We start from the raw sequence: 13,271 nt of genomic DNA, 5'->3' as shown, positions 1-13,271 counted from the left end.
AAGTCCACATGCATATTCAATTTATAAAAATTCAAAAAGAACGAAAGAGGAGGGGTGCCTGCATAGCTCAGTCAGTTGGAGCTTCTGGGTCTTGGTTTCAGCTCAGGTCTGGATCTTGCGGTTCCTGAGATCGAACTGCACAATGGTTTCTGCACTGACAGAACGGAGTCTGCTTGGGGTTCTCTCTCTCTGCCCCTCCCTCACACACTTGCACATATGTACCTCTCTTCCTCTCTCTCTCAAAATAAATAATAATGTTTATTTAAAAAAAGAATAAAAGAATAGTCAAGGGAAGGAAATCCCCCTTCCACCCCTGCCTTCCAGCAGCCCAGCTTCTCAGGAGCCATGTTCTTTTAGTGTTCTCATGGTATTTCTTTAGGGTTATACTATGTATAGATCAGTACATTGTTTTGTTTTTGTATTTTTCAAGTTTTAATTTAAATTCTAGTTAGTTAATATGGTAAAATTGGTTTCAGGAATAGAATTTAGTAATTCATTACTTACATATGACACTCGGTGCTCATCACAAGTGCCTTCCTTAATGCCCATCAACCATTTAGCCCAACCCCCCCCCCAACCCCCGCCAACTTCCCTCCAGCAACCCTTAGTTTGTTCCCTATATTTAAGAGTCTCTTATGGTTTGTTTCCCCGCTCCCCACTCTTTTTTTCCTTCTGTTATTAATATTATTATTATAAGTTTATTTATTTTGAGAGAGAGAGAGAGAGTAGAAGAGGGACAGAGAGAGAGGGAGACAGAAAATCCCAAGCAGGCTCTACACTGTCAGCACAGAGCCCAGTGTGGGGCTTGAACTCATGAGCTATAAGATCATGACTGAGCCAAAACCAAGAGTTGGATGCTTAACTGACTGAGCCACCCAGGCGCCCCTGCTTTGTTTCTTAAATTCCACATGTGAGTGAAATCATATGGTATTTGTCTTTCTCTGACTGACTGACTTCACTTAGCATAATAGTAGCTCCATCCACATCATTGCAAATGGTATGATTTCATTCTTTTTGATGGTGAAGTAATATTCCATTGTGTGTGTGTGTCACACACACACACACACACACACACACAGACACACATACATACTTACTTAACACATCTTCTTTATCCATTCATTAGTTGATGGACACTTGGGTTCCTTCCATAATTTAGCTATTGTTGATAATGCTGCTGCTATAAACATTGGGTTGCATGTGCTCCTTCAAATTTGTATTTTTGTATCCTTTGGGTAATACCTAGTAGTGCAATTACTGGGTCTTAGGGTAGTTCTATCTTTAACTTTTTGAGGAACCTCCATACTGTTTTCCACAATGGCTGCACCAGTTTGCATTCCCACCAACAGTGTAAGAAGATTCCTCTTTCTCCACATCCTTGGCGACATTTGTTAATTTTAGCCTTTCTGACAGGTGTCAGGTGGTATCTCATTGTGTTTTGATTTTGTATTTCCCTGATGATGAGTGATGTTGAACATCTTTCTTTGTGTCTGTTAACCATCTGGATGTCTTCTTTGAAAAACTGTCAGTTCATATCTTATGCCCATTTTTTAACCGTATTATTTGTTTTTTGGGTGTTGAGTTTAATAAGTTCTTTATAGATTTTAGATACTAACTCTTTATCTGATATGCCATTTGCAAATATCTTCTCCCATTCCATAGGCTGCCTTTTAGTTTTGTTGATTGCTTCCTTTGCTGTTCAGAAGCTTTTTATATTGATGAAGTCCCAGTAGATAATTTTTGCTTTTGTTTTCCTTGCCTCTGGCAATGTGTCTAGAAAGAAGTTGCTATGGCCAAGGTCAAAGAGGTTGCTGCCTGTGTTCTCTAGGATTTTGATGCAAATATTAAAGACCCACAGCTAATATCATCCTCAATGGGGAAAACCTGAGCGCTTTTCTGTGGTCAAGAACAAGACAGGAATGTTCTCTCTCACCATTGTTATTTAACAATGGAAGTCCTAGCCTTGGCATTCAGACAACAAAAAGAAATAAAAGGCATTTAAATCAGCAAGAAAGAGGTCAAACTTTGACTACTCTCAGACACCATGATCCTTTAGGTAGAAAACCCTGAAGACTCCACCAAAAATTACTAGAACTGATATATGAATTCATCAAAGTTGTAGGATATAAAATCAATGTACAGAAATATGTTGCATTTCGTTATGCCAATACTGAAGCAGCAGAAAGAGAAATCAAGGAATTGATCCCATTTATAGTTGCACCAAAAACCGTAAGATACCTAGGAATAAACCTAAGCAAAGAGGTAAAAGATCAGTGTATTATTTTTAAATTTTGTTGGCAGCAAACTTCCCACAGCGTTCTGCCCAGTTCTTTTTTTTACTGAACAATAATCTGTATTTATGGAAGTTCCATATTCTTTTAAAAAATTATTTGTATCACTATTTATAAAAGTTTAAATTGGTAACATTTATATATTATAAAGCCATATCAAGAAAACACATTAACATTTTGCTGTTGTCTGATTTATTAAAATTGTATAACAAAGGAGGACCCGCATCATCAAAATAACATTGAAAAAGAAGAACAAAGTTCAGGCCTCACACTTGCCAGTTTCAAAAATTTTACTACAGAGCTCCAATAATAAAAATAATGTGCTACCGGCGTGGGCAGACACATAGAACCAAGGAGTAGAATTGAGAGTCTACAAACAAACCCTATAGTTTTGATTGATACATTTGATCTGATGTCCACTTGATTTTGACAAGAGTGCCAAGACCATTCAATGGGGAAAAGAACAGTCTCTTCAGCAAATGGTGCTGAGACAACTGGACATCCACACACAGAAGAACCAGGTTGGGCCCCTCCTTTACACTGTACACAAAGATTAACTCAAAGTGGATCCAAGACCTTAAATGTAAGCTCCCAAACTATAAAAACTCTTCGAAGAAAACACAAGGGTAAGTGTTCATGACCTTGGATTTAGGGAGACACCAAAAACAGGAATATGAAAAGAAAGAAATTGGACTTCATAAAAAATAAAAATTTTGTGCATCAAAGGACATTATCAAAAAAAATGAAAGACATTTTGCTAAATAGAAAATATTTGCAAATCATATATGTATGGGCATGATCTCCAAAATCTATAAAAAACTCTTACAATCCAACAACCAAACAACAACCTAACTTAAAACTGGGCAAAATACTTGAATAGACATTTCTCCAAAAAAGATTTACAAGTGACCAATAAGCACGTGAAAAAATCCTCAACATGGCCAGTCATTGGGGAAATGTCAGTCAAAACCTCAATGAAATACCAGCGCAGCCTCACTAGGGTGGGTAATTTTTTTTTTAAAGGAAAATAACGAGTGTTGGTGAGGATGTGGAGAAACAGAAACCCTAGTACATTGCTGGTGGGAAAGAAACTGGTTTAGGCACTGTGGAAAACAGCTTGGCAGTTTCTTAAAAAGTTAAACATAGAATTACCATAGAATTCAGCAGCTCCACTCCTGGGTATAATACCAGAAGAATCAACATAGATATTCAAACAAATACTTGAATATGAATGTTCAATATTCATGCCCAACGTGTCAACAATCCAAGTGTTCATTGATGGATGAGTGGATAAACATTATGGTATATTTACAGTGGGGTATCATCCATCCATAAGGAGGAATGAAGTATGATAGACCTAGAACAAGGACAGACCTTGAAAACCTTACTTACGTACACTAAGTGAAATAGTCGATGGGTAAGGTCATATGTTGTATGATTGCATTATATGAAATATCCAGATTAGGTGAATCCATGGAGACAGAAAACAAGTAGGTGTTGCCAGGAGCTAGTGGGAGGGGAGAATAGCAAGTGACTGCTTGGTGGGCACAGGGTTTTGGGGCGCAATGAAAATGTTTTGGAACTAAGAAGTGACGGTTGCACAACTTTTTGTGGTCACTGAATTGTTCACTTAACCATGGATAATTTTATGGGAAATTTTACCTCATGAAAACATTTTGTATATATAATTCATCTGAACATTTTGATTGCCATTAGTTTTAATATTTAATGGCTAAAATACACTTTAAGGATGCAGTTAAATCAACTCTTTACAGACTCAATCACTGAAGTGCCTCCACTAAATCCCTGGGTACCACAGAACATAGTTTGAGAAACACTGAGCTCTTTTGTGTATTCTAGGGTCTTCAAATTATTCCTGTATTCTGAGGAAAGATTTCTTCACCTAGTTTATTCTCACTAGCTGAAGTTTATCCTTAAGCCTTGTCAACCATGCTTTAGCAGAATAAAAATTTTATATAGTTTTAATAGTTGTTGAAGAATAGTTTGAGGTTTCTGGCTTCCGTTTTAATAAATCTGTCCTAGCGAGGCGAAAGGTTGCTTCTTGAGGAGAACCTTAGTGACAAAGAAGAGTGATAAAAAATTTGCCACAGTCATTTTGGTTTTGCTTTTGTTGTTTTTCTGTTCCGTTCTATTTTGGTTTTGGTGCTAAACCAAAAAGGATTGGAGTTAGAATTTGAATTCAGTAAGTTATTTAGGTAATCTCTATATAAATTCTAGTGATGACTAATATAGGGAAGTTTTAAAAACAAGGATCTTGGAAAGACATTTGCAATAGTTCTTTACTAACCTAGGTATTTTAATTGCCCAGATTATATTTCACATTTAAGGTATATGGTGGTTTGGTGTTTCATTTTTCAGTATATTAGTGATCTTTGCACTGAAATATTCTGAGGTAGCCAATTATAATTACTTTCATTCAGGCACTGAATATAAGAGGAAATATATAATCTTATTTGTATGTGGTAAGGAGGACTGTGTGTGTGTGTGTGTGTGTGTGTGTGTGTGTGTGTGTGTTGTAACACTTAGTGGCAGTGATGGCATTTCGATTTCTTTGAGCTTGTTCACAGAAATATAAAGCTGATTATGGTTAGCCAAGAGAACATATTACAGATAAACATAAGGATTGTATCTTTTCTTTAAAAAAAAATAGGAGCAGATGTCTCAAGTGTTAGATGCCATGTTTGAAAAATTGGTCAAAGAAGGGGAGCATGTAATTGATCAAGGCGATGATGGTGACAACTTCTACGTGATCGATCGGTAAGTCTCACGTAACTTCACTGATGCAATGTAATGAACCTCTCGTGTAAAATCTCAGCGGTTCTCCTAATGACTGGCAAATTAATACTTGATCGTTGCTGTTACCTCTTTATTCTTAGTACTACATAACAGGCACCAGAAACCTGCTGTGAATACGTGTGGTGAAATCACCTTAGAGCACGGAAGAAGGCATAGTTTATAGAAGAACTGATGATATTGGTTTGTGAAATCTATAAATCCCAGTCATTTCCTGCGAGCTACGTCATTTATTAACTTCTGCTGGAGAGGACGCCTGTTATAGTTAGGACGGAAGCAGAGCACGGCCTTGGGGGTGTCGAATCCTATAACTCAACCTCTGTTATGTTTTTTAAAAGGTTCTTTTTTTTTTAATGAACTCTAAAGTAAAACACGCCCATGGTAGGAGAGAGTAGTTTATGCTCTTTCCAGAAATTGTTCTGCATTCTTGTGCATTAAAAGCATTATAGAGAAGTGATTTTAAAGTACTGTAGAGAAATTATTTTATTTCAGTGAGAAGGCATGTGTTCGTACTGAAAATGTAATTTCAGAAAACTTAAGTGGTGCTTTACTTGATCAGCGAACCATGTGCTTTAAGTGACAATTAGGTAAGAGCCCTAAACTGTTAATGGCGGAGCAGTCTGAACTGAGTCTTTAGGTCTTCGCTTTTGGAAAGCGATGATAAAGTGTTTATGAGACCATTGGCATCCCCTGCCCCTCCCATTCCAGGTGCAGCACAGGACTTCTCCCTGCCGGTTCATTGGGTTATATTTGCTGCTCTGAGTAGAGTTGTGCTCAACTCAGAACCTTGCAGAAAATCGCAGCCATGTGTCTGCACAGGCCTCGTTTCTTGACTCGGCCCTCCTACATCAGTGATCGAGCATGCTCTCCGCATCGAGGGTGCTCGCTGACTCCTCCATTCCCTCATTCCTAATGCCTCAGTGACCTGTAGAGCTGTTGGCAAGATGGTAGCCAGGGCTAGGGTGAGCTCTCCGATTTTAGAACAGACCCATTTATCCCATACGTAAATTAAAGTCTTGATCTTCGTGTCATTAACAGCCGTCATCAGTGAAACACCTCAGAAATTCCCTCAGCTTTTAAAGTGTATTTAACTGTAGGGGTATATGAGAAACCCAAATGTGGTTAAAAACTCCCTTACATTTCCCTTTTCGGTTAGCTCCTCATCACCCATTTGTCAGGTGAAAACTCCCAGGCACAGGGAAGTGACGGTAGTCAGTTAAAGTCAGCCAGCCCAGCATCCAGGTCTCTTGGCCACTGTTTGTGGTCTTTCCACGGCTTCCCACTGCCTGACCCCTCATGTTATCAGGGAAGAAATCTATATGAAAAGGCAGTACAGATTATAGACTGACGTGATCGCAGGTGACTGATAGTTATTTTACTTCTCATCAACACACTTGTTGTGTATTTTATTCTGTTCAAAGGAGGAAATGTAGAGAACGTGTTTAGTGCAAGTGTAGATAGTGCCAAGAGAAGAAGTAATCTGTACTTGAAAAACAGTCATGAAACAAATTTTAGAAGGTATCCTTGAAAAGCCATTCTGTCCATGAATATACAAACCAGTTATTCTCTTATTAGTATCTTTGTCTAGTTTCTAACGTTTTTTTTGTTTTTGCTTTTATTGTATCCTTATCATTCATAATCCTTTCCTAATCTTCAAAGCTCTCTCTTTTTTGTTTTTGTTAAGGGTTTAACCAACACGATAAAGGCAAAGAACTTCTGCCAGCTGCCCTCCTGGTGTTTCGCCCAGCCTTGAAGCCATGTTCTCTGATAAAATACAGTGTGTGGAAAGACAGTCCTCCACAAGAAGAATGCAGTTATATAGAGAGAGGATCTGTCAAATATGTAGCACAGTGCCATGCAGACTGAGTGTTACTTGCCTAGAATAAGAACCCAAATAAAAGATAAGCACAGAATAAAAAGACCTACAGAAAGACCAGAATCAGATAGTCTGAATTTCTACCACTTTTTGCTTTAGATTGGGGTGTCAGTCTACAATAAAGGGCCAAGTGATGTAAAGAGCTCTAGTAAATTTTTTAGGCTTTGTAGGCCATGTGGTCTCCGTCACAACTACTCAGCTCTGTTGTGGCAGTACATATCAGCGATCAGTAAGCCATAAACAAACCCGTGCGTCTGTGTTCCAGTAAAACTTGATTCATGAAAGCAGGCAGCCAGTCTGTGGGCCATGCTTTGCTGGCCCCCCCTTAGATTATAAAGGACCCTTGTAAGTGTTGTACAATGGTGCTGACCAAATTGTTAGAGCTGTATGTTTTTTTTTTAAGTTATTTTCTTCTGGGCCGCATGGGTGGCTCAGTTGGTTGAGTGTCTGATTCTTGATTTCAGCTCAGGTCATGATCTCACGGTTTGTGAGTTCGAGCCCGGCGTCGGGCTCCATGCTGACAGTGCAGAGCCTGCTTGGGAGTTTCTCTCTGCCCACCGCCCCCTGCCTGCCCCCCTCAAAATAAATCAACACTTTAAAAAAGAAAAGTATTTTCCTCTCATTTCAGAAGTAATACATGTTCATGTGGGAGACAGAACCTCTTTAATTAGGTAGTGAACATTCTAGAATCTTTCACTATTCTTAATGCTCATAGATAAATACAGACAGCTTTGTTTCATATACATTCCTTCAGAAGGATGCCTACACATACACTATTTGGTTGTAGTCTTCTATTTTCATCATTTATTTTATTGTAAACTTTTATTGTTTAGTCTCTTTTTCCACCACAGACCCATGTATGGTCCTTACCCTCATCTAGGTGATGGTGTCTTCCTGCTTGTCTGGCACAGATGTTGTCTCTGGCACATACTGATGCCCTTTTATTCCTTGTCAACCAACAGAGGAGAAAGGGAAGCTGGAAATGGGATTTTTCTTGCACAGGGCTCTTCTCTGAAATTGTTTGATAGTGATGAGATTTTGCTTGAATTATTTTTACCTCTTACTTTTCATATGTCCAACAGAGGAACGTTTGATATTTATGTGAAATGCGATGGTGTCGGAAGGTGTGTTGGTAACTACGACAATCGTGGGAGTTTCGGTGAACTGGCCTTAATGTACAATACGCCCAGAGCAGCTACGATCACTGCTACCTCTCCGGGTGCTCTGTGGGGTTTGGTGAGTGAAATATTTATGTGACCACGATTTTATTTGTCAATGTTGTTATGACGGAAGCCAGGTAGATGGAATTATTTTAGTTCTAATAGCTGGATTTCTTTGCCATCCTCATCAGCCATCAGGGTATTTGTTATATAGTGGATGCTGAACTGTTGGGTCTGTGCTGAGACTGTGCTGAGTTAAATCTTCACGTTCTTTCCCTGATCAAGTCAGGAGCGTAGCCTCCTGGCCCTGGGAAGGATACTCAGATCCAAAATGCTCTTAAAAACCAGCCACCCAGGCAAATGCACAGAGCCTTCAGTGTTGTGTTCTCAGATAGCTTTCCATGGTGTTATATTATCTGTGCTTCCCAAAGTGTGGCCCCCCCCCACCCGCCCAGTAGCATCTGTATCACTTGGGTACTTGCTAGAAATGCAAATTCTGGGGGGTCCCACTTACCAATTCGGGCCCACTGACTCAGAAGCTCTGGAGATGGTGCCCAGTGATCCGTGCTTGAGCAAACCCACCATGTGACTCTGGTGCCTGAGAGCATTTGAGAATCCTCCATAAACAGATTCTCTTGGTGTGCTATAAATTGGTAACAACTTGGCATTGAAAAGCAGCTGGGTAGAGAGAGAGTACTTGATGTCAGTGCTTCTCACACACATGAGAATTACTTTGCAGGAGGCGGGGGGCAGGGAGTGGTTAAAACAAATCCTTGCTGAGGCCCCACCACAGACTAATTTAATCAGACTCTGTAGAGTTGGGTCCTGGGCTTTGAAAATGAATTTGTTAATAGTGATATTTGTATAAGGCTTAAAAGTCAGTTTAAAGACACTTGGGTGAGGTGGGAAGGGAGGGTCTTTTCATACGTGGTATCAGGGTGCAGAGTAGCCGATTCTAGAAGACTGTTTAAGATGGTGCTTCTCAGACTCCAGTGTGCTTACCTGGGAACATAGTTAAAATGTAGATTCTGGTTCACTAGGTCTGGAATGACGCCTGTGATTTTGTGTTACTCATAAGCTCCCAGGACACCCCAGTGCTGCTGTGCCCAGAACACACTATTTAAGTAGCGCTGATTTAAGGGCATATTTGTGATACTTGTATTTTCTTTTTAAATTGTTGAAAACAGCCCACCCTGTAGTTTCAACACAGATATATTCGCTCAGGAATCCTTTTGTGGAAGGAAGAGAGGTTGAGAAATTGGAAGTCTGTTAGGATCTGGTTCCCAAGGACTATAGTTTTACAGAAGTAGCACATTACTCGGTGACGTCTCAGCATTTAACTGTGAAGCAAATTCAGCTGATAAAAATCTCTTGCTCAAAGAAATAATACATAGTGTATTTCCTCTTATGAGAATCAGGCAGTTATTGTTTACATAGTAAAGATGTGATGGATCTCATTTTCAGATGTACAAGAAAAATGGGAATTGTTTCACACGGGAGGAAACTCATTGTCATCTGAAGTGTTTCAGGGACTATTAAAGATTTGAACACCCAAAGCCAGCTAAGTAGAAACTCCTCACCAGACCAGGCTAGGTCCATAGGAAGTGTTTGCCTGTCATCAGAATGGTGGGCTGAACCCACAGTCTGCTGTGAGCTGTTTCATTAAGGAAGGCACCAGTTAAAAATGTATTTATTCCAGGGGTACCTGAGAGGCTCCGTCGGTTAAGTGTCCTGGTCCACCTTAAACTACGTATGGAGGTCCAGCGTTTCCCAGTGTGTGATACACAGGCCATCAAGAAGGATCAAGCATTTTCAGAGATTTTTACTCATCTATAGATGTTATTAAAGTGGGCAGTTTGTGATGGTCACCTTTGGGTATGTGCATGGCCACAGTGACTTTTTAAAGATTAGGATAGTGAACATATCACTTAATATTTCAAACCTGGTTTTTGAAGAGCAGCTTATCAAACTAGCCCCTTTTCAGAGAAAGTCGAGTAGAAAAGATACTTTTCTTTTAAGGCCAATGGATTGGAGCTCTGCCATATATGTGCAGGTATAAAGATAAGCACATCCCAAGAGAAAAGTCCTTTGTGGACTCGTCTGACTTTGTAAATAGGACTCTTCGCCTTAGGGGATTAACTGATGTGCATGACCCTGCCCATGTTTCGGGAGGCCATGATTGATGTGGCTAGGGTGAAAACTTTTGAAGTGGGCATTTCTGGATTTTAATTATATGTCACAGTGGGTGTGAAGAGGTGGGCCACTAATAAAATTTTTCCAGAGATGTACACTACTTTGTGGTTCGTCTCTAAATCACTAAACTATTTCTAGTCTTCTCTGTTTTGCAATTAACTCTGTCCATTAAACAGTGTTGCAGTCGGTTCCCAAACTGATTATGTATCAGAATCACTTGGGGAGCTTTTATGAACTATAGATTATTGAGCCCTACATGCAGACACTGTTTGAGTCATTCAAGTCTGGGATCTGAGAAACCTTTGTTGTTGTTGTTGTTGTTGTTGTTGTTGTTGTTGTTGTTATTGTTGTTAACGCTAGAGCTGATTCTCATGCAGACCCAAGCTTGGAAATTATTTTAGTAAATTTACTAATTACCTTGCAAATTTTTCTCTTTTAAAAAAAGTTATTAGGATTGCAGCTCCAAATTACAGCTCTTGTAAAATTGTAATAAACTAAATGGGGGAACAGGATGTTTGCTTTGCTTTCCTAGAGACTTATGCCCTCCACACTCGCATTTTTTCCCGTCCTACCAGTTCAATTAAATCCAGCCTTACTATGTCAGTGCCATAATTTAATAATTAATGAACATAACTCCATTTTATTTTATATTAAAATGGTGTAATTGATTATCAGTGAATGACTAATTATGGGGACTCTTTACTATGAACTATTATGAATAATGTTTTGTAGAAATTTTTCAAAGTAGTTTGTAGGAAAACCATTTTTTGAGCTGTTTATCATCTTTAAAATTTTCCCTAGTTCCTTAATTGAGTTCTGTATCTTTGAGGTTAAGTAGTGTAAACAGAGGAACGTTTTAGGGCCCTGAGAATGATAAACACTGGCATTCAGCTCTGACACTCAAGAAAGTCATAGTTTCTCTGTGCACATTTTTTTAAAAAAGAAAAACTCTGACACACTGTGGATATGACAACCTACCATACATGATTTTTTAAGGTCTCATAGTTGCCTTATGATTAAAAAAATTTTGGGGGTGCCTGGATGGCTCACTTGGTTAAGTGTCTGACTCTCATGATCTCACAGGTCATGATCTCACAGTTTGTTGGTTTCAGGCCCGTGTCAGGCTCTGTGCTGACAGCTCGGAGCCTGGATCCTGCTTCAGATTCTGTGTCTCCCTCTCTCTCTGCCCCTCTTCCAGTCTCTCTCTCTCTCTCTCTCTCTCTCTCTCAAAAATAAACAAACATTAAAAAAAAAATTTCTAATAGTGTTTTTCATGTATTTTTTTTTCTGCAGCCCACATCAAGAAACACATTAGGAAATCTCACAACCAGTGCATGTGTATGTGTGTCTTTGTGTATAACTGAAATAAATCCCTAAATAACACTTTACTAAAAAATGTGCATGCTGAGATTTTCTGTTCTTTATTTTTTGTAAAAATGCTGGTCATGGATGAAGGGGGTCAAAAGGTACAACTTCCAGTTATAAAATTCATACAACCTGGGATGTCCTGTACACCATGGCCACTGTAGTTCATAATACTGCATTGTATATTTGAAAGTTGCTAAGAGGGTAGATCTTAAAAGTTCTCTACTGGAAAAAAAGAATTTGTAACTATGTATGGTGATGAAAGTTAACTAGACTTACTGTGATCATTTCTCAATATATATGAATACCAATCATTGTATTGTACTCCCTAAACAAATTCAGTTTTATAGGTCACTTATACCTCAATTTAAAAAAATGCTGGTATGTTCCACTGAAACGATTTTGTGACATTCTTGGGCTGTCATCCACAGTAAAAGAACTTGTGCTATCCTGAACTCAGAGACACACAGTGGTGGCTTCTAGAGATGGGGTGGGGTGGGGGGGGTGTTGATCAAAGGGTACAGATTTGCAGTTACAAGGTGAATGAGTTCTGGGGATTGAATGAACAGCATGATAATTATGGTTAACAACATTGTATTGTTGCTAAGAGAAGTCTTAAATGTGCTCCTTACAAAAGAGAAAAGGGTAATTATTATGTGAGGTGGTATTAACTAACTCTCTGTGGTAATCATTTCACAAGGTATATAAGTGTATCAAATCAACAAGTTATATACCTTAAACTTACGCAGTATTATAGATCGTTTGGATCTCAATAAAGCTTGGAGGAAAACCAAGATGGGCCTATTGCCTTTTTTTAAATGGTGCAATAGTGCCACCTTGTGGGTTGTCCCAATTACACGTTGACCAGATCTGTTCTGAATTAAAGGAAACTTCCTTTAAAAAAATGAAAGTAATATTTTATATGGGTGTATATTTTATGGTTGAAGAAATAAAAAATCTGCAAAGAATAATAATGGTAACCTTTTATTTCAAAGTCTTCAGTTATTGTTTGTTCCTTATACGGAATAGAATGAAACTACCTCTTCAAACTTTTTTCCTAATAAAATCTGTCTTCTAACTGTATTTGTATCTGCTGTTCTGCCTTTAGGACAGGGTAACCTTCAGGAGAATAATTGTAAAAAATAATGCCAAAAAGAGAAAAATGTATGAAAGCTTTATCGAGTCACTGCCATTCCTTAAATCTTTGGAAGTAAGTATATGTATATGCTTTTGTTTTATTTTGCTTTAAAATGTTTGGAATATTTTGTTCCATAGAAAAGGTTCTTTGAATAAAAATGTATCCACATTTTTAGTTGAAAGAATTAAATTGTGGTGTTTGTATAACTTGGTATTTCTTTTACTACCTATGACTGCATTTGTTTTATTTTGCTTAGTTTTACAAGTAATAGATTTCTGTGAGTATCTATAACATATTTATATGTGGGTTTTATCTAAAAGCAGACCTAATAAGTATTTACCCAAAGAAAACAAAAATACTTATTCAAAGGGTTACATACATCCCAGTGTTTAAAGCAGCTTTATCTACAATAACCAAATTATGGAAACAGCCCA

At 38.4% G+C, this 13,271-nt stretch overlaps 1 protein-coding gene across 2 annotated transcripts in view; it reads left to right on the top strand.

Moving 5' to 3' along the window:
* PRKAR2B (protein kinase cAMP-dependent type II regulatory subunit beta) overlaps positions 1-13,271 on the top strand; it is a 104,068-nt gene that overhangs the window by 80,789 nt on the left and 10,008 nt on the right. For both annotated transcript variants that reach the window (XM_045052259.1, XM_023250252.2), the window contains exons 5-7: positions 4,963-5,069; positions 8,064-8,217; positions 12,808-12,909. In XM_045052259.1, coding sequence (XP_044908194.1) covers positions 4,963-5,069; positions 8,064-8,217; positions 12,808-12,909 — 363 coding nt within the window. The remainder of the gene's footprint in view (positions 1-4,962; positions 5,070-8,063; positions 8,218-12,807; positions 12,910-13,271) is intronic.

Source organism: Felis catus, chromosome A2, assembly GCF_018350175.1.
Source record: "Felis catus isolate Fca126 chromosome A2, F.catus_Fca126_mat1.0, whole genome shotgun sequence".
Classification (NCBI taxonomy): Eukaryota; Metazoa; Chordata; class Mammalia; order Carnivora; family Felidae; genus Felis; species Felis catus.
The sequence above is the reverse complement of the archived record's forward strand: the minus strand, read 5'-3'. Positions and strand labels throughout refer to the sequence as shown.